General features: G+C 40.4%; 1 protein-coding gene across 2 annotated transcripts; it reads left to right on the forward strand.

Moving 5' to 3' along the window:
* The first annotated feature begins 1,787 nt into the window (after positions 1–1,787).
* Positions 1,788–20,675, forward strand: RPRD2 (regulation of nuclear pre-mRNA domain containing 2). 2 transcript variants are annotated; one of them, XM_044672622.1, is made up of 9 exons: positions 1,788–1,888; positions 2,797–2,874; positions 4,425–4,477; positions 5,343–5,469; positions 8,486–8,661; positions 9,065–9,347; positions 12,083–12,343; positions 13,257–13,457; positions 17,416–20,675. In XM_044672622.1, the coding sequence occupies exons 4-9, from the start codon at positions 5,424–5,426 to the stop codon at positions 20,235–20,237; spliced, it is 3,789 nt and encodes a 1,262-aa protein (XP_044528557.1). In that variant the 5' UTR covers positions 1,788–1,888; positions 2,797–2,874; positions 4,425–4,477; positions 5,343–5,423; the 3' UTR covers positions 20,238–20,675. The 2 variants fall into 2 exon arrangements, with proteins under 2 accessions (XP_044528557.1, XP_044528558.1); XM_044672623.1 differs by lacking the exon at positions 13,257–13,457.
* Positions 20,676–20,950: the final 275 nt, after the last annotated feature.

Genomic DNA, 20,950 nt, shown 5'->3' on the forward strand with positions numbered 1-20,950 from the left:
CAGGTTCACCATTTTTAGTTCTCTCTGTACCAGTCAAAAGAGCAAAAAGAAGCAATAATAATACAGTAGTTGGGCATTTCTTGACCTTTTACTGTTACATCCATCCTGACCAGTCTGATCCCTTCATTGATTAATTTCTCTGTTTCATAAAGTTCCTTAAAGTTCTTGCAACAGCAACAACAATAATAGCTAACATTTATATATGAAGAATGAATTAGGTGGGGTGAGGAGGGGAATCAGGGACAGCAAGAACAGTTAGGAGGCCAGAGATAATGAAGGTTTCAGCTGGGATGGTGACCAAGTAGAAATAAGGTGATGGATACCAGAAGTGTTGTAGAAATAGAATTAAGAAGACTTAGCAGCTAATTGGATAAGAGAGGTAAAGGTTAAGTCACTCTTGAACTTGGATCAATGGAAGGGGTGGGGGGGTTGAGGGGAAAGGTCATGAGTGCTGAGTTTGAAGGGATATTTAGAAATAGTTGCTAGTTAGTGATGCAAGACAAGTTTAGGAAAGAGACTGAGGTTCAATATATAAATATGAGGGTTCTGTACATAGAGATCAGAGTTGAAAACATTTTTGGTAACAAAGATTCCAAGAGAGAGGATAAAGACAGAGAAAAACTGGGAGCATATTCATGGGAGTATATGCAGATAAATGTAGGGTAAAGACTAGACAAGTCTTTGATCCAGCCAAGAAGACTGAGAATGGAATAACTAGATTGGTTAGAGACAGAAGAGAGCACAAAGACTTAGGAATAAGGGTCAAGGTAGAGGAAGGAGATAGTCAACAAAGTTTAAGGCTCTAGAGAGGTATAGGATGAAGATTGAGAAAAAGCCAGGTTTGCCAGTGAAGAGATCATTGGGAACTTTGGAGAGATGAAGTTCTTTTAAGTCTCAGATAAAATCCCATCTTTTACAAGAAGCCTTTTCTAATCCCTTTTAGTGCTAGTGCCCTTCCTCTTGATAAAAATCTTGTTTATCTTGTATGTTTTGTTTATACATAGTTGTTTGCATATTGTCTTCTTTTCTGCCACCATTAGACCAGGAGCTTCTTAAGAACAGGTAGTGTTTTTTTGTCTTTCTTTGTATCCACAGTAGTTACATTGATAGCCATGTAGTAGATACTTGATAAATATTAAGATAAGAATAAGATTGCAAAGGATCAAATTTAGGTTTTTTAAGGATGGGCCAGGGAGATCTCAGTATGTTTGTAAGCAATAGGAATCAGGAAACTGAAAATTGAGCAAATCAAGGGGATGATGAAATGAATAAGCAGCCAAAGTTGCTAAGAAAGACATTATTAAGGAAATTAAGTTGATAAGTTTATCAGAATAGCCATTTTTTCTCATAGCCTAGATTATAGGAGGAGTTTGGGATAACATAGAGATCATTTGAAGAATAGAATTGGAGATAAAGGGAAGCTCAGGATATATGGTCTCAATTTTTTTTTTTTTTCAGTAAAGTCCTTGGGGAGGTTATCTGCTCAGAAGGAGAGGAATAGGGTGTAGGAGAGGTGGCTTGACAAGAGGTTTAGAATAGAAACAGAAGGATGGTTTAGGTAATCAATCCAAAAAGTATACCTACACATTAAGAAAGTTTTTTAATAGAACTTTTTTTTTTCATTTTAAAGATTGCAGGTTCTGTACTAGACAAAGAAAGAGAAATGTTAATAATTAAATTGTTTTTAATCATGAAACTTAAATGTTTCATTACTAGCATGACAATTTTATTTTTGGTATACTGTTTTGGAACATAAAACTATAATATATATCTTTTTCTTCAATTAGGGATCCATCTGTCTCTAAGTCTATAGAACGAATTTTTAAAATCTGGGAAGAGAGAAATGTATATCCAGAAGAAACAATTGTGGTACTAAAAGAAGCTTTGAGTAAGTATTTTCTTAAATTTTTGCATTTCCGTTTCTTTACCTTTTTTCCTTGCTTTTTAAGGGATAGGGTAGGATCCCCCCAGATGGACTTTATACAAAAATAATTTTTTTGGTTCCTAAATAAGTTAAACACGGGCCTCTAGGGAAAATACAACTAAAGTGGAGTGCATCAATATCATAATTAGTTGGGGAAAATATATGAAATAGAAATATGGGGAAATGACAAATGAGTCTTCTGCTTTTGTTAGTATAATGCAAGTTAGAGCAGAGTTAGAGCAGATTTAATACTGCCGAAATAGAGGATTATTGCAGCTCAGTGCTTATGTTACCAATCTCATTCTGCTCTTCCTCTGTCCCCTATTGTTGAATTCAAGGACAAGGGTTCTAGTTCTCATTGTTCACAAACACATTGTCATTCTTCAGATATCTTTGATTTGTTTATTTACTAAAATAAGTAATGAACATTTACATTAAAACCGGCTTGATATGAAGTAGAGAAATCTCCGTTTTCTTAATTCCTATGAATTAGTTGATTACAAATAAGTTATTAAAAGTAGAGGAACCAATGATTTCTGACACTGACCAGCAATTATACAAAAACTTAGTTTTAAAAATAGAAATATTTCTAAGAAAATTTTGAATTTCTAATCATAATTAGGAGGGAATTTTTTACATCTTCCCTCATTCTTCTTGATCATTAATTTCATTGAGTTTAGAAAATTTTTGTATATGTGGCAGCTTCTTAGATTTGGGGGAGTATTTTTGAGAGAGAAAGAAAAAACAAAAAGAAAGAAAACACACGCAATCTTGGATTTCCTTTTATCGTGCTGCAACTTTGGCAAAACTGAAGTGGAGAGTCAGAGCAGCTTCCCGTAATGCCAGGCTGCAGCAACTGAAATGTTTTCCAGGTACCACTTTCAAAACTCAGAAGCAGCTGAAAGAAAATCTGAACAAACAACCGAATAAGCTGTGGAAGAAATCACAAAGTAAGGAAACAAAAGTGACCTATCTCAACTAATGTAAAATTACCTCCTTTTTTGTGGAGCAGAAGAAAATGTAAACCATTTGGCAACACACCTGGCATAAACGATGGGCAAGCCTGTTGTCTGGGCTTGGGAAACTCCCACTGACATACTCTTAGAAGGCCCCAAGGAGTTGCTGCTAGAAAACCACTTTTAAGCAATGAAAATACATCAAAAGGCTTAAATAAGCCAAGATTCAAGAGTAATTTGTGGCAGGGGGATCCTTATAAAGAAAAGAAGAAAATAATCTCATTGTAGCAGTGCTCAGGTTTATTTTCAGGTTCAAAGATAGATGAAATTAGAGGCAACTGGCATAAAACAACAGAATTGAAGAGAATAGGGATTAAGAAGCATTTCCTTGGGGAGCCATGAAACCTCTCAGATTTGGGGGACACCCTCTACCAGAGGAGGCATGGACCTCAATCTTGGCCAGAAGCTTATTCTCTAACTGGAGCTGCTCTTATGTTTACCATACTTTATGAAAGTTTCCCCAACAAGAAAGTAAGAGAATTAATTAAACTGCCCGTATAGTAGGTGATATATGGGCCAGATCAGATAAACATTGTTTATAGATTTAAGAATTTGGAGGGAATCAAGTTAATGGTAGGAACCAATAATTAAAGCAGGGGGGCAGCTGGGTGGCTCAGTGGATTGAGAGCCAGACCCAGAGATGGGAGGTCCTGGGTTCAAACCTGGCCTCAGACACTTCCTATCTGTGTGATCCTGGGCAAGTCCCTTAACCTCTGTTGCCTAGCCCTTACTGCTTTTCTGCCTAATATGCCCTTCTATATAGAATTGATTCTAAGGCGGAAGGTAAGGGTTTTAGAACAGTTAAAGGAAGATGACTTACGATGATTTTGCTCCAGCAGCCATACAATATTCATTATTAATAAAGGAGACCTCTGGCATCATTTTGTCCATAATTTGCATATTTAGTAACAGTGAGCCAACATTTCAGCAAAATGTCAACCACAGAGATATCGTTAGAACTTTCTCTGCTTGCTACTGCTATTAAATTAGCAGCAAAAGTGCCCAGGGCTAAAGATTTAGGGATAGAGAAGGGGACATCCATAAAGGATGTTTTTCAACCATTATTTACAATTTAATTGACTGAAGGGACAGAGCCTTCTAATAGAGAGTGTTGAATAGGACAGCTACATTCTGCCACTTAGTTGTTTCAGAAATTGTGGGGTATCCAGGGACTATTTCGAGGTAAGTGGGCTGAGGCTAACTGAATAATAGAGTATGTGTTTTTCTCTTTAGGCACATTAAAAGTGCCAAAATTTCTGCTCTGAAGAGTATTTCTCTTTTTTGCCTTCAGAAAATCCCTAATGTTTAAAATAACGGCACAACATAAGTGATATGCAAATGCATGCTTTGACAAAAATTCAGAAAATAAACTTTTTATATGTCTTGTAGAACTTAGAAAAGAGGATTTTTTTTCCCTGAATTTCAGGTGTAACTCTTTATATTTCCTTGACTTCTAAATTCATTTGTTTGCTTGATTCCAACAGCATCCACCAACCCTAAAGCTGCCCTCAAGTCTAAGATAGTCGCCGAATTTCGAGTAAGTTACAAAATAGTGAAACTTGCCAAAGCAGCATATTGTACATTAATCATATTTTTAATAAGCATTTTACATGTACTGGAGAGGTAAATCAGTGGAATTCGATGGTTTGATTTTTATTAATGTATTCTTTTATTTTGAGTGAGAACCTACTTCCAAGGTATATATTGCCTAGAGAGTGACATGTTAAATTTCTGATAACTGAGGAGTAAGGCAGCATGGGAAAGTGAACAGAGAGCAGGCTAAAGAGTCAGGAAGACCCAAGTTCAAGTTCTGTTCCTGACACATCTTCTGTACATTTCTTGGCAAATCACTTAATCTCCAAGTGCCCCAGGCAACTCTCCTGCTGTAAATTGTAGAGAGGGGCTATTCTACATTGGTAGAAGAAGTTTCCTCACTGGGAATCCTCTACACAGATGAGATCACAGGTCTGGTCTGACCCTTCCCTTCCCTTTAACCCTTCCAACCCAACCCCACTCCCCCATCCTAAGGCATTCCCTTTTCTATAAAAACCTGCTAAAATAGAATTTGCATGTTTGGGAATTAAAATAATGAAATGTTGATAAAAACAACATTTTGCTTACTAATAATCCAAATCATAGACTTCCATACCCTCTAGTCGTTAACCCCCCCCTCCACCCATTGATTAGTATTTTTAAAAAAGAAAAAAAAAATTGAGAATTGTATTTAATAATCTCCATAGAAGCCCCTGACTTTTTAGATAAGGAATGTTAGAGCTATTTCCTTCAGAGATTTGTTAAATTTTTGTCATATTATATTAGAAAAGAGTATGATATAGAGCAATCAGACAGATGTGTACTTACATGGTGTGTAATATACTTAACCCTGTGGTGGCTATGTTCAGTCCCAGGCTCTCATTGATGAACTTCTGCTGTATAAGCGTTCTGAAGACCAGATTGAACTGAAGGAGAAGCAGCTGGCCACTATGAGAGTAGATGTATGCAGTACAGAGACACTCAAATGCTTAAAAGGTAAAATTGCCTTCTTAAAGTCTTTTAATGCACATTGATTCAACTATGTATATCTATATACATAGATATGGAGAGATGTACATAGACATCTCCAGATATAGATATATTGGGGAGAGGAAAGGAGGGGAGCAAGTTATAAACGGCTTTAAAAGCTAGAGAATTTTATATTTGATAATGGAGGTAACAGTGAGCCAGTCACTGAGGTTTTGAATTAAGGGGAAAAGGTTGATATGGTCAGATTTGTGCTTTAACATGATTAATTTGATAGCTGACAGGGAGGATAGACTGGAGAGGTGAGACAGGGAGACCAACCAGCAGGCTATGATATAATCCAGGCATGAGATGTTGACTTGCACCAGAGTGCTGGCATTGTCAGGAGAGAATAGAGCATATATACGAGATGTTACAAAGGTAACATTTATAGGACTTGTCCACTAAATTAGATATGTGTGATGAGAGTGAAAGGAGTAAGAAAAGGTCCCTAGGTTGAAGTCCTAAGTCACAGGGAGATGGTGGTATCCTCAACAGTAAGAGGGAAGTTTAGAAGAGTCGGGAAAGATAATGAGTTTAGTTTTAGACATATTGAGTTTGAAATGTCCAAGAGGCCATTGGAGATTAGGGTGTGGAGGGAAAGAGGACTTAGGACTTGTCAAATAGATCTGAGAGTCATCTGTTAATTGAATCCATGGAAAAATGTAAGATCATGAATGAAAATCATATAAAGGGAGAAGAGAAGAGGACCTAGGACAAATCTGTGGGACCCCCATTGTTAGTAGATGTGATGTGGATTAAGATCCAGCAAAAGAGACAGAAATGGCCACATAAGAAGGAGAACCAGCAGACTATACTATCACAAAAAACAAGAGAGAATAGAGTGATGGCAGTGTCAAAAAAGATGAACATTGAGAAGAGGATTTGTTATTAAGAAAAAGTAAATTTAGAGGGAGTAATTTCAGTTGAATGATGAGGTCAGAAGGCAGACTGCAGAGTTAAGAAGAGAGTGACAGGAAAGGAAGTGGATGCATCTATCATGGATGGGCTTCTCAGGGAGTTTAGCCACCAAAGGGAAAAGAGATATGATAGTAGCTGTTGTGGATGTATTGATCAAGTGAGGGTTTTTTGAGGATGGAGGAGACGTGGGCATTTTTTTAGGTAACTGGGAAATAGCCAACAGAAAGTTATCTTTCTTTGATGTTTTTTAGGGTTATTGTCTTGTCTTTGTTATTTCATAAAGATTTTTCCGTATTTGTGCATACAATTCATATATGTTAGTCCAAATGGCAGTATATAAGTATGTTTGTGCTATAGGTTGTGCTTTTTCTTTTTCCTCCTAGAGTTCCTCCCATTTTAGTGGTGGGATTATTAGATCAAAGTGATCATGATCTGTTTTATAACTCTTATTAAACATTACTAGTTTTCTTAAACTATTTCAACATCGTGAGTTAAATGGTTAGAGTGTATTTCTCTATAGTTTTCCCCAATATTGGGTTTATCATTTTTTATTTTTGCATAAACTTGCCTTGTTTTAAGTAGAGTGATTGATTTTCTTAACAGAGGTCATAATTTTTAAAGAGATAAAGATTCATCTCTCATGTTTCTAGAAAATAGGTTGTTCTTGGTACTCATTTTCCAAGTTGTGATTTAATAAATATAAGTGGTAAATAAAACTTCATTTGCCTTCTCAATTCTTCTGCTATCATTTCTTAACTTTATTTGATTTTGTCTGTTAGACTTTGTTCAGATGGTTAGAGCTCAATGGACAGTGTGCAGGCAGCCAAGAGAAGTGGAGAAAGCACCAGGTTTGAAGTTTTAAGTCCTAGCTCAGCTACTACCTGCCCCTTTGACTTGGAGCAAATCACTTAACCTCTGGACCTCAGGTTCCATTTCTGTAAAATGAGGGTAGTTAGAAAAACTTTGCTTATTGAGGTTATTTTTAGATCTTAGTGGAGATCAACTCTTTTGAGCATCTAATGATACTGAATAATGAGACCCACATCAGCCAGTTGTTTTCTCCCTTTTCCCTTACTAGAAGATGTATGTACCTTTATCCCCAGGGAGATGTCTTATAAAATATGTCACCGATCACAAAAAGATAATAGGCAAGAGATTATGTTAATTCACCTGCTGAATAAATAATTCAAGGTACATACCTAACCTGGATTAGGTTAGTAGTAAGAGTTTTTTTCAAATATGAAGCCTGTAATAATTTTAATATGACACAGATAGGTCACTTTATCTTACCCACTTTTGTTCTGGGCTTCCTCATCTTAAAAGAGGCTAGTGCTTGTTCTACATGCTTTACAAGGTTGTCAAAAAAGCTGTAACCCAGGTTGCCTCGTTGCCATCTGTTTCTCATATTTGGTTCTGGTTCTAACTTCTTCAGTATATGGGGCATTGACCTAACTACAGAGCAGCGGACACTTGTTATATACACACTGTTGTGTAAAATATTATCTGATTATTTTTTATGCTGGCAGATGACAGAACTTAGGGTTTCATCTTTGAAAATTACCTAACACTTATATCCTAGGTGTATTGACCATCAAAGCTGTGATGAGAATGTAAAAACTTCAGTTGTAACTTCTTTTGTTAGGTAGCATTGGCATTGAGTTTTTTGAGGAAATAAGTGTTTGCCACATTTTAATTACAATAGCAGGTGTTTTCTAAAGAGACACTAGTGCATTTCCCTTTTCAGCACACCCCAGCCAAGTCGTTTGAATGTATTTGGCAGTCTGAGGAGTTGGTGAAATTTTTTGAGGTGTTAGCTTGTATTACTACACTGTAGGTCACACTCTGGAACAAGAGCAGGTCCCTGGATTTTTCAAAAAAGGACTTATTCATCAGTGTTTTTATTTCTTCAGCAAGGTTTTTTAAGTGTCTACATTACACAGGCTTTTTAGTGAGTATAGAGAAAAATACAAAAATAGATAAGAAAAAGTTTTAGCCTTCTATGAATTTACAATTTATTCTAGGTTTAGCTTTCAAATTGCTAATATGAATGCTTCTATCATTTAAGATAAAACTGGTGGGAAAAAGTTTTCCAAAGAATTTGAAGAAGCAAGCTCCAAGCTGGAAGAATTTGTGAATGGCTTAGATAAACAGGTGAAAAATGGGCCTTCACTGACAGAGGCACTAGAGAATGCTGGAATTTTCTATGAAGCTCAATATAAGGAAGTCAAAGTGGTGGCCAATGTAAGTGATTAAGCCTCTCGGGGGTGGGGTAATACCTTTGTGGGTAATTGGGTATTTGTCTTGTGGGATAACCATCACTTTGGCACTTTGGAGAAAGTAATAATGAACTGTAACTACTTAGCAACTGCCTGATAGCCCATCATCATGGGAAACTCCCTGGGTTCTTTGTAGAAATTACTCCATGCTGACTAGAATTTATTGTCCAGAAAAAACATTAGAAATTTCTTGGCAGAAAAGATAGTATCTTTTCTTACTTTATGCTCACATTCAATATAGTCCACCTTTTCAACATAGTACATAGTACTGTGTACCATATACATGCTTGGTTAATTTGAGCCAAATCAAAATGGTAACCTTTAGTTCTTTCCATAGAAAAATGAATGGTTCTCTCCCTCTCTTTCAGGCATATAAAACCTTTGCTAACAGAGTAAACAATTTAAAGAAGAAACTGGATCAGCTCAAGTCAACCCTACCTGACCCTGAAGAATCTCCAGTCCCTTCACCAAGCATGGATGCTCCCTCACCAACTGGTTCTGAGTCTCCTTTCCAAGGAATGGGAGGAGAGGAGTCCCAATCACCAGCTGTAGAGAGTGAAAAGTCAGCCACACCTGAGCCAGCTACAGATAACCGAGATGTAGAGGACATGGAACTCTCCGATGTAGAAGATGATACGTCAAAAATCATTGGTATGTCCATATGGGATAAGCACATGTCTTAGGCATCTCATTTTGCTCTTAATGTCCCAAAGGAAGAAAGACTATACTTCTTTTCTACTACATTTAGACTTAGAAAGAGGAAGAATAGTTTGTTCTTCCATAGTAGATTACCCATAGACAGTCTTTGTAGATACTTCATCTTTAAGACTGTTGGGAAAGGAAGGACACTATCTAAAGATATCTTCCTTAGTCTCTCTTAAGAACTAACAGATTGGCTGTTAACTGAATCATTTTTTTTCTGACCCTTATCTTCTGTCTTAGAACTGATATTAAGTTTGGATTCTGAAGGTAGTAGAGCAGTAAGAGCTAGGCAGTGGGGATTAAGCAACTTGCTCAAGGTCACATAGCTAGAAAGTATCTGAGGCCCAGGTTGAACCCAGGGCCTACCAAATCCAGGCCTGGTCTAAATGCTCCTTGAATGCTCTTTCAAAAGGGGGCTTAGCTCCTCGGGTGACACTACAAGGCCATTATTATTGTACTGCTTCTCAGACATTGTTTCTGTTATGAGTAGGTTGTATTTTACTGGGTCTGGGTCGCATAGCCTTCATTCCCAGTGAAGTCTGGTTATAATTGTTTTAATATCTAAATTTAATTAGGAGGGTTTTAAAAAGTTAAAAAGTACTTGAGGGGAATCAGAACAGACTTTCTTCACTCCTCCCTGCCTTCTTGTTTTCTTTGTTAGATCCTCTGCAACCTGCCTTCCAACCTCATTGCTCAACTGAAACTTGCTCTCGCCCAAGCTACCAATAATTCTTAATTGCCAAGACCAGTGGATTTTTTTTCTCAGTTCTTATTCTGCATTCCCTTCTTGGTTATTCTGTTATCTCTGGATTTTTATGACAATGCTTTCTTTCAGTTCTCCTCCAAACCATATGAATTCTCCTTCTCAGTATCCTTCACCCATTCATCCATTGCATTCCCCCCCACCCCCTACTATTAAGTGTACCAAAAGGTACGGTCCCAGGCCTTTTCCCTCTACTCTTACTTGATGACTCTATCAGCTTTCTTTATGCAGATGACTCTTAGATCTTTATATCGAACCTTAGTATCTCTCCCAGACTTCCATCTCATATCACCAGTTGCCCCTTAGACATCTTAAATTAAATGTCCCATAGACTCAACACATCTAAAACAAACTTCATTATCTCTTCCCCAAGCCTTACCTTCTTCTTTAGAACTTTCCTACCAAGAGCACTCATTCTTCCAGTCAACCTAGTTTACAATCTCAGTTCCCTCCTTGACTTTTCACTCTTAATTCATATATCTAGTAAATTGCCAAGTATTGTCATTTCTTTTTCCACAATATCTCTCATATACATCCCTTCTTCACCTATATGACCATCACCACATTTGGGATCTTTAACACCTCTTTTCTGGACTCTTGCAGTAACCTCCTTGAACTTCTTCCCTCTAGTACAGCCAACACAGTTGCTAAAGTGAAGGTCTAATCATATCACTATTCCAGTGATGCAAAAACAAAATCAGTCCCCCAAGTTTTCTAGGATCTCTCCCCATTAAATCTGTTGTTGTTAAGTCATTTCAATCAAGTCCACCTCAGTGTGATCCCATTTGGTGTTTTCTTGGCAGAGATACTGGAATGGTTTGCCATTTCCTTCGACAGATGAGGAAACTGAGGCAAACAGGGTTAAGTGTCCAGGGTCCCACAGTAGTGTCAGAGGTCAGATTTTAATTCAGGAAGATGAGGCTTCATGACTTAAGACTGTATACCAGAGAGCAACTGAGTGGCTCAGTGAATTGAGAGCCTGGCCTGGAGACAGGAGGTCCTAGGTTCAAATCTGGCCTCAGACACTTCCTAGCTGTGTTACCCTGGACAAGTTCCTTAACCCCCATTGCTTATCCCTTATTGCTCTTTTGCCTTGGAACCAAAACATAGTATTGATTCTAAGACAGAAGGTAAGCATTTCAAAACAAAACAAAACAAAACAAAACCTGTACAACATCTTGCCACCTAACTGTCCCCGTTAAGTCTAGGATCAACTATAAATTCCACTCTTTGATATTTAATCCTCTTCATGAACTAGCTCCATCCTCATTCTTCCTACATTGTTAACTATTACACCCTATGAATGTCATATCTCAGTCATAGCCAAGTTTCTTGCTTTTTCCTCACATGTAACACTGTCTCCTGACTCCTTGCCTTTGCATTAGCTTTCCTCCACATTCTTCCTTTCTGCCTTTACTTTTTGAACCTCTGGTTTTCTTCCAGACTCATCTCAAACACCATCTTCTTTATGACTCTTTTCTTGAACCTCCCATTTCTTAAGTGCCTGCCCAAGGCTACTTTATATCTGTTTCATATTTGTTGTTAAATATTTCTTTATGTTCATTCCGTCTTCCTCATTCATCTCTACCTTAAAGTCAAAGACCTTTGTCTTTAATCCTAGTACCTAGCAGAGCACTGAGTACAAATTGGTGCTTAATATGTTGTTATTCATCAGAGAAAGATGTGGTTTAATTAGAAAAAATTCTGCAAAGGGGGGAATTCTGTGAAATGTTGATTCAGCTTATGAAAAGATAGAGCATGAATTTCATTAAGGGAAAAACCTTAGGATTATTTTTCTCTGTAGCATTTGTAAATTTCAGTCACAGGTTGAATTCTCAATCAGTGAAGAAACTGTACCCTCTTTTCAAAAACAAAATAAGCAATCTACAGGACGCTTCATTGTGCTTTTCTTTTTAAACAGTGGAAGACAGGAAGGAAAAGCCTCTTGAAAAGCCAGCTCTCTCCACATCTGCACCAACTAAACTAACAGAAAGTGTCCCAAAGGCAGCACCGTGTACCACAGCTGCTGTGGCTGTGACATCAACTCCGCCACCACCAAAACCCATGAGCACGTCAGTTCTTCCTCCTTCTCCTGCCCTGGCTTTGCCAAATCTAGCCAATGTGGATCTGGCAAAGATCAGTTCCATCCTTAGCAGTCTAACATCTGTCATGAAGAATACAGGTAAGTGCCAGAGAGGAGGGCAGGAAAAAATGACTTTCTAGTGTTAAAGTAGGCTAATATTTATAATGTAATTATAACTGAAAAAGACTGCTTACTTTGTCTTCTTAAAAGAGAAAAATATTTTTCAATAATAGCCTTTCTAGTAGCAAAACAATTCCCATCTTATGAGCAGCCTCTCTCCTTCCAGTTAGTTGGTATGGTTAAATGACAACATTTGTTGTAAACATAATGTTTATGGATCCCTGTAGTATGGGCAAAGTATTTCCACAAGAAAAGCTACAGTTACTCCACTGTTATCTCACTCAAAATCTGGTGGGGGAAAAGAAATGCATAAACATGACGACGCATACTTCTAATGCAACATAGCATAGAAATAATACATCACAAACTAAGGATAGAGTAGAGAGCTGTGTAGATGTCAAGTAAGGGAGGAATACAGGATCCTTATTTTTTAAGCAGTACCTGGCTTATAAGGTGATCTTAAATTGTGGATAGCCTCTAAAATGCTTGATTTAAATAGCAAAGAAAAACACACAAGAAGTTATTTGAAAGAATTAGGGTGGCATATGACTGTCTCTTAAGTATTCAAAAGGCTTTTGAGTGAAAAGTTTAAAAAATTTTAAAAACTGCCCAGAAGGCAGAACTAGAATGTTATGTTGAAATTTCAGAGAGGCTATTTTAGACTTAAAGTTAAGAAAACTATCCTATAAGAACTGTCCAAAAGTGGAATAGGTTATTCTTAGAGGTAGTAGGGTCTTCTTGAGCCTAGATTATCACCTGTCCAAGGCCCTATATGGGGGGGGTGGATTAAATTATGTCTTAGGACCTTTTTAATTTTGACATTTCATCGATGATTGCAAATATTGTTTGTCATTCAAATCACATCTGTTGCACTTTGATCTTTCTCCACCAGGGGTCAGTCCTGCATCTAGACCATCTCCAGGCACTCCTACAAGTCCCACGCACCTCCCCAGCAACCTGAAAGCACCTGTGCCTACTACAACAACATCTCACAATCCTCTGGCCAACATCCTCTCAAAGGTGGAAATCACCCCAGAGAGTATTCTCTCTGCCCTTTCCAAAACCCAGACACAGGCAGCCCCTGCACTGCAAGGTAGTACAGCATGTCTCAAAAGGACTTAGATTTGTAAATGTCTATTTCTGGTCAGTGTGGATTCAAAGAATACAAGTGAAGTGTAATAATTTGTTTTTCTGACAGAATCTGTCATTTGATCCATGTAATCCTTGGCATCTGGTGTTGTAATAGAGCACTGGGCCTAGAGTCAGGAAGATCTGAGTTCAAATCCAGCCTCACACATTTCTTAGCTGTGTGACCCTGGACAAGTCACTTAACTTCTGTTTGCCTCAGTTTATTTGACTATAATAGGGGGGTAGTAATAGCACCTACCAGCAGAGCTGTTGTAAGGATTAAATGAGATAATATTTATAAAAGGCACTTAGCATAGTACCTACTACATAGTAGGCTCTTATATAGAAATGCTTATTCCCTTCTTTCCTTTCCTTCCCTTCCCGTCTCCCCTATCCCCCTTATAGAGAACTCCAATGAGAAAATCCTCTCTACTGAGACAAATCAGTGTCTGCTCTGACACTTAGACTTAGAGAGTGACAGGAGGTCACTATCAATGGCAGGACTTGAACCTAGTTCTTTCTGACCCTGAGGCAAGCTGTCTATCTACCATGCCATCACTGTCTCAGTTTTCATGTATGTATATTATGAAGAAATATACATATATACACACACATATGTCTTCATAATAATATAACTAAAAAATTAATCTTCTAGTAACATGTAGAACCCCATTGTAACAGACTTGACCAACATGAAAACTTTCATTGGAAACTTTAACACACAAAGATGCATGTAGTTTCTAGGATTAGGTATTTTGTTGAATTTCTTGGTTTTCTCTTTTTTCCTGCTATATTTGCACCTCTCTTTGTACTTCTCTTGCTTTGTTAATTATTGAGTCTAAATCTTGTTTCAATACTGCAATGAATCCATAATATCATTGATGTAGGTTTTCCTTTGAACAAGCCTTCTTAATTCTGTGGGATGTCCTCCCATACATTCTCTCAAAACAACTTGCTGAAGGACCTCCTTTAGGTATTTTAATATTTTGTAGATATCAATGTAGCATTCAGTCTGTCTCTTGCTATATGGCTGGCATGTCTCCTTATGTTTTTTTCTTCCAGTTTTATTTATATCAAGGACATCAATATTAGCGTGGCTCTTCTCTAAAATTATATTAATTTGGTAATTGGACAAAGATTTCACATTTTGTGTAGAACAGTTAAACTAAGGTTTATAGATGATTTGATGAAAATGTGTGATTCTTTACATCCTCTGCTTCCCTTTCTGCCATTCTACCACTATCACTACCATTACTGCAGAAATAGAAATAAATGATACTGGACTGAAGGCCATTTTGTACTTTGTTTGTTTGTTTTGTGGCTTACTCCAGCCAAAGAGTTCGTTACATGCGGCCAACCTTCTGGTGATAGCCTTTTCTCACTTAGCTAGGCAGTCTTCAGGCAATAGGTAAATTCTGTTGCCCGTATCTGACTCACAAGCTTTACATCTTGGTTGAACTTAACCATAGCTTGAGTTCTGCTTGTATGGCCTTTGAGAACTCCTGTCTCAAAGAGGAGAACTTTTAGGGAAGGGTCTTTAGCTCTTTACTAATAACCACCCCCTCAAAAGAATGTAGAGCTTAGTCTTTGGTAAAAATCTTCCAGTATAAAATATTCTGTATTACACTATAATATGTTCATAATTGCTGAATACCAAAGTATTGTCTTCGTTATACTGATTCCTTGCATGGTCAAAGATTGCTGGGGTGTTCTTTATGTAAGATTAGACTTTTAACAAAATATTCTTTAACAGAATAACCAGATGTAACAAAGGGTTACCTGCCCAAATATAGAAGTAGCTCCTATAAGGTGTGTAAGCATTGAGATCAAATCACTCTTCTTTCCACTGGCAGAGAACATATAAAATTAATGATAGTATTACTTCATATCATAGTATTAATTTGGAAATTAAACATAGACATAGATTCCCCTTTGCTCCTTTTCCTTTCTCCATCTACAAAGTCCCAAAAATACCAGTATTTACTGTGTATTACACAGTTATAATATTGAAGTCCTTTATTTTTTCTTAATTCTAAATGTTATAAAGTAGTAAGTACATTCAAAGAAGATTATTGCTTTTAGCAGGCAGCTAGGTAATACAGTGGAAAGAGCACTGGACCTAGAGTCAGGAATACCTGAGTTCAGATATGGCCTTAGACATTAGTTGTGTGACCCTGGGCAAGTCACTTGACCCTATTTGCCTCAGTTTCCTCATTTGTCAGATGAGCCAGAGAAGGAAATGGGGTCACGAAGAGTTGGACTAAATAACAATATCATTTAAAGCAAATCATTGCAAAAATAACACATGGGCTTTCTACTATAATGTAAATACAGGAAAGACATTTTAAAATGCTTCTGTTGCTTAACAAGATAAGCAGTGAATGCCTATTCAAGAAATAAAAGTTATTTTGTCTCCTTTCACTTTCTGACAAGAAATTTTTTTCTCAACTTTGGTAAGGAATTGTTTCTACACAAAAGTAAATGTACTTGGGGCAGCTAGGTGGCTCAGAGGATAGAAAGCCAAGTCTGGAGACAGGAAGTCTTGAGTTCAAATCTGGTCAGATACTTCATAGCTGTATCACCCTGAGCAAGGCACTTAATCCTAATTCCCTAGCCCTTACAGCTCTTCTGCCTTGGAATATCAATTCTAAGATAGAAAAGTAAGAGTTAAAAAAAAAAAAAAAAGTAAATATGCTGAAGGACACTTAGATCTCAAGATACAAGGATACAAAGCAAATCTTCAACTTTTACTGACAATTGCCTACTGCATTCTCTTCTGGCACTGACAAAAGTGTAAGACAGGTTATTTAGTGGTGATGAAGGTTAATTGAAGTATGGCTTGTGAGAAATTAATTCCACCCTCGCTTACATTTTTGAAAAATAGCTTATCAGAGTTAAACTGTGGAAACTGAGATAAAATTTTTTTTCAGGAGGGTAGTGCTTTTTCTTATTACCATACAAAAATTATTCAAAAGTGGATTATGGTTACTAGAAATATTTTAAAATTACAATGACCAGGTTAGTCTCCATACATTAATCCTTTATGGAACTTTATGTTTGTAAATCGGTTATGAATTTTCAGGAAGGCCACCAAATAAGTATGAAGTAATTGAAGTATTATTTCCTCTTCAACATAGTTACTAAGGAGTTGTCACTTACATTAATGTATTTGATGCCAAAAGATGTTTAGTCTCTTATATTTAAATTATGGCCAAGAATTGAGTTAAACACTTAAGAACACTAAAACTTGGGTTTCTTCAGGATTTTCTTCAGAATATTTACAGGAGCAGTTCTTTTCGATGAGGAAACAACTCCCTGGAACTCTTTCTCAAGCATTCTGGAAAATTTAATTTCTTGACAAGTAGGCTATAGCCACTTGCTCAAGGTCACAGGAAACTTTTTTTCCTTTTGTAGAAATTAACATCAGAGAGAGAGAGAGAGAGAGAGAGAGAGAGAGAGAGAGAGAGAGAGAGAGAGAGAATGAACACATGGGACTGTGTGTGCATGTGTATGTGTGTGAGAAAGATAAGTACTTTTTTTTTTTTTTTTTTTTTTTGAGTTTTTAGAGCCAGATGGGTATGATAATCTGAAGCTCCACAATTTGGGAAATACCTTCTGAGTATGCTAATGCTGCTAACCTATGCTAAAAACATCCATTCAATTAAATTGCTGTTCTCACATATTTTACAAACAATTTCAGTATTTTGAGTTACATTGAACCATTGGGTATTTTTGTCAAGATTTGCTTTATTACTTATAAAGCTTTGTGTTGGTTTTTTTGTTTTTTCTTTTCACCATCCTTACTAGTTTTCCACCAGATGGGATGGTAGTGATTGAATAAGTCTACCTGATTTTTGTTGGGTTTGGGAGAGGTTTTTTGTCTTCGTTGTTTCTAAGATGCCTGATGTTTTTTTCCCCCCCAGGCCTGTCATCCTTACTTCAGAGTGTTACTGGGAACCCAGTTGCTTCAAGTGAAGCTGCATCCCAAAGCACTTCATCTTCCCCAGCCAACACCACCATCTCCAGCATGAAAGGGAGGAATCTACCCTCCAATACACAATCCTTTATGCCTAAAAGCTTTAGCTACTCTCCCAACTCTTCAACTTCCGAAGTTTCTTCAACTTCCGTTAGCAAGGCCCCAGTAGGACATAGCCCAGGGCTCCCAAGCTCAAGTTTTAAGCCACCATCTAATTCCCTGGGATTTACCGCTTCCCACAATGCGAATCCTGCTATTCCATCCACAGAACCTGCTCTGGGGCAGTCTTCTGAGATTCCTAAGCCAAAGCTAGAGTCCGAGCCCACCTCCCCAAGCCTAGAGATGAAGATCCATAACTTTTTGAAAGGTAACCCTGGTTTCAGTGGGTTAAACCTAAACATCCCAATCCTCAGCAGCTTGGGGGCCACCGTTCCAGCCGAGAGCCATCCATCTGACTTCCAGCGAGGCCCAACAAGCACTTCCATGGACAACATCGATGGAACCCCCGTTCGAGATGAGCGGAGCGGGACTCCTACCCAAGACGAGATGATGGACAAGCCGACATCCAGCAACGTGGACACCATGTCCTTGTTGTCCAAGATCATCAGTCCCGGCTCTTCGACACCCAGCAGTACGAGGTCACCGCCCCCAGGAAGGGAAGACAGCTATTCCCAAGAGCTGTCTAACTCCGTGTCTTCCTATCGGCCTTTTGGCCTCGGCAGCGAATCCCCCTACAAGCAACCTCCTGATGGAATGGAGAGGCCGTCCTCCCTCATGGACTCCCCCCAGGAAAAGTTCTACCCGGATACCTCTTTCCAGGAGGATGAGGATTACAGAGATTTTGAATACTCGGGCCCCCCTCCATCAGCCATGATGAATCTTGAGAAGAAGCCGGCTAAGTCAATCCTAAAAGCGAGCAAGCTTTCTGACAGCGCCGAGTACCAGCCCATCCTGTCCAGCTACAGCCACAGGACCCAGGAGTTTGGCGTGAAGTCCGCCTTCCCTCCAGCAATGAGGGCCCTTCTGGACCCGAGCGAGGGCTGTGACCGGCTCTCCTCCTCCCCCGGCCTGTACGGCGCCTACGGCCTGAGAGGGAGCGAGTCCGGGTCAGACCGGTCGCCGTCCCCCAGTAAGAACGACTCCTTTTTCTCCGCGGATTCCAACCACAATAGCCTTTCCCAGTCCGCCGCCGCCCATCTCGGCCTGGCCCAGAAGCAGTACCCCGACTCTCCTCACTCGCTGCCGCACCGAGCCCTTTTCTCTCCGCAGAGCGCCCTGGCCGCTCCCTCGGGCCGGCCCGCCGCCGCTGCCGCCGTGGACAAGGTCCTGGCCTCCAGCATCTCCACCACTTCCACCATGGAGTTTAAGAACATGCTTAAAAACGCCTCGCGGAAGTCGTCGGACGACAAGCATTTCAGCCAGGCCCCGGGCAAGGGCAGTGCGGGCGAAGGTGGCGGCCTGGCCGGCTTGAGTTCGGGCGACCAGCAGCCGCCGCAGCCGCAGCAGCCGCCGCAGCCGCAGCAGCCACCACAGCCGCAGCAGCCGCCGGCGCCGGCGCCCGAGGAGCACTACCGCATCGAGACGCGTGTCTCTTCTTCCTGCCTAGACTTACCTGACAGTACTGAGGAGAAGGGGGCCCCCATAGAGACGCTGGGCTACCATAACGCCTCCAACAGGAGGATGTCAGGGGAGCCCATCCAGACGGTAGAGTCCATCCGGGTGCTGGGGAAAGGGAATAGAGGACACGGGCGCGAGCCCTCCAGGGTGGGGTGGTTCGAGCTGAGCCCTTCGGGCGCCTCCTTCGACAACGGCCCCTCCAGCGCCTCGGAGCTGGCCCCCCTCGGGGGTGGGGGCGGGGCGGGCCTCCCTGGCTTCAAGGCGGCGCCGTACAAGGAGCGGGCGCCCTCGTTTCAGGAAAGTGTCAGCTTTCGCTCCAGCAACTTCAACTCTACTTTTGAACACCATCTCCCCCCTCCTCCCTTGGAGCACGGGGCACCCTTCCAGAGAGAGCCTCTGGGGCCGTCCTCGGCGCCCCCGGGCTCCTCTAAGGAGCACGGTGGGCTCTTCTCTCGGGATACTCCCAGCCACCTGTCCTCTGTGGATCTCTCGAACCCCTTCACAAAGGAAGCCACCCTAGGCCACGGTGCCCCGCCCCCTCCCCCTGGGGATCATAGTGGGGTTCCCTTCTCCACCCCACCCCCTCCTCCTCCCCCCGGGGAGCACAGCAGCGGTGGTGGCAGTGGCGTCCCTTTCTCCAGCCCTCCCCCTCCTCCTCCCCCTGTTGACCACTCCGGGGTGGTCTCCTTCCAAGCCCCACCCCTGGCGGAGCACAGCGGAGTGCAGGGGCCCGTGGCGGTGTTCTCCAAGGAGCATAGCTCCCTCCTCCAAGGGAACCTGGCTGAGCATTTTGGAGTGCTCCCAGGACCCCGGGACCACGGGGCCCCCACGCAGAGGGACCTCAACGGCCCTGGCCTCAGCCGTGTGCGTGAGAGCCTCAGCCTGCCCACACATTCTCGGGAACACCTAGGCCCAGGCCACGGAGGAGGTGGGGGGGGCGGCAGCAGCAGTGGCCCTGCCTTGGGTCCCCCACACAGAGACACCATCAGCCGGAGTGGAATGATCTTGCGGAGCCCCCGGCCAGACTTTCGGCCTAGGGAATCTTTTCTCAACAGAGACCCATTTCACAGCTTAAAGAGGCCCAGGCCACCTTTTGCTAGGGGCCCTCCGTTCTTTGCACCAAAACGCCCATTCTTCCCTCCCAGGTACTGATGGAGACCAAGGGAAAGCATTTTGAACACTCTAGAGAGCATTGGAAGTAGGTTTTTTTGGTTTGTGCTTTTGTTTTTGTTTTTTGTTTTTCTTTTCCCTTCCCTCCCCCCCCTTTTTTATTGTTGTGATAAAGCCCCTCCCCCTCATATCACCTTCCTAAATTAAAAGAAATCTCTGCTTGTACCTCCCAACTCCACTAGACTTCCCACCTTACCAACCTGCCACCCTCATTTATTTTTGTGGGGTTTTTACATATATATTTATATATATAAATGTGCATTATTTATATATATAAATGTGTATACACACACGCAAAGCCATTCAGTTTGGTTGTGAGTCATGGGGCAAGCAGAAGAAAAGGAAAACAAAATCTGTTCTAACCCCATTTTCTGAAGAGTATTGCCATTTAAATAAAACTTCCAATAGTACAGATAATGACATATGTGCGATGTTGGGGTGTTATTTGGGGCTTGACTTATCATGTGGTCAACCAGTGGATTCCGCCCTTCCCTTCTTCCCCTCACCCCCCAAATGTCACTTGCTATAATCAGCTGAGCCATCTTCACTCTGGCCGTCTGTGTCCTGCTGACAGTTGAAGGGAACAGCTTGGGAAGAAATAGGAAGCCTTTGGTTTGGGTAGCTTTTTAAAAAAGATATTAAACATTTCTGAGCACATATGTATCACTGCTCTTCACTTCCTCTCTCCTAAAGTC

Source organism: Gracilinanus agilis, chromosome 4 (assembly GCF_016433145.1).
Source record: "Gracilinanus agilis isolate LMUSP501 chromosome 4, AgileGrace, whole genome shotgun sequence".
In the NCBI taxonomy this organism is placed as follows: domain Eukaryota; kingdom Metazoa; phylum Chordata; class Mammalia; order Didelphimorphia; family Didelphidae; genus Gracilinanus; species Gracilinanus agilis.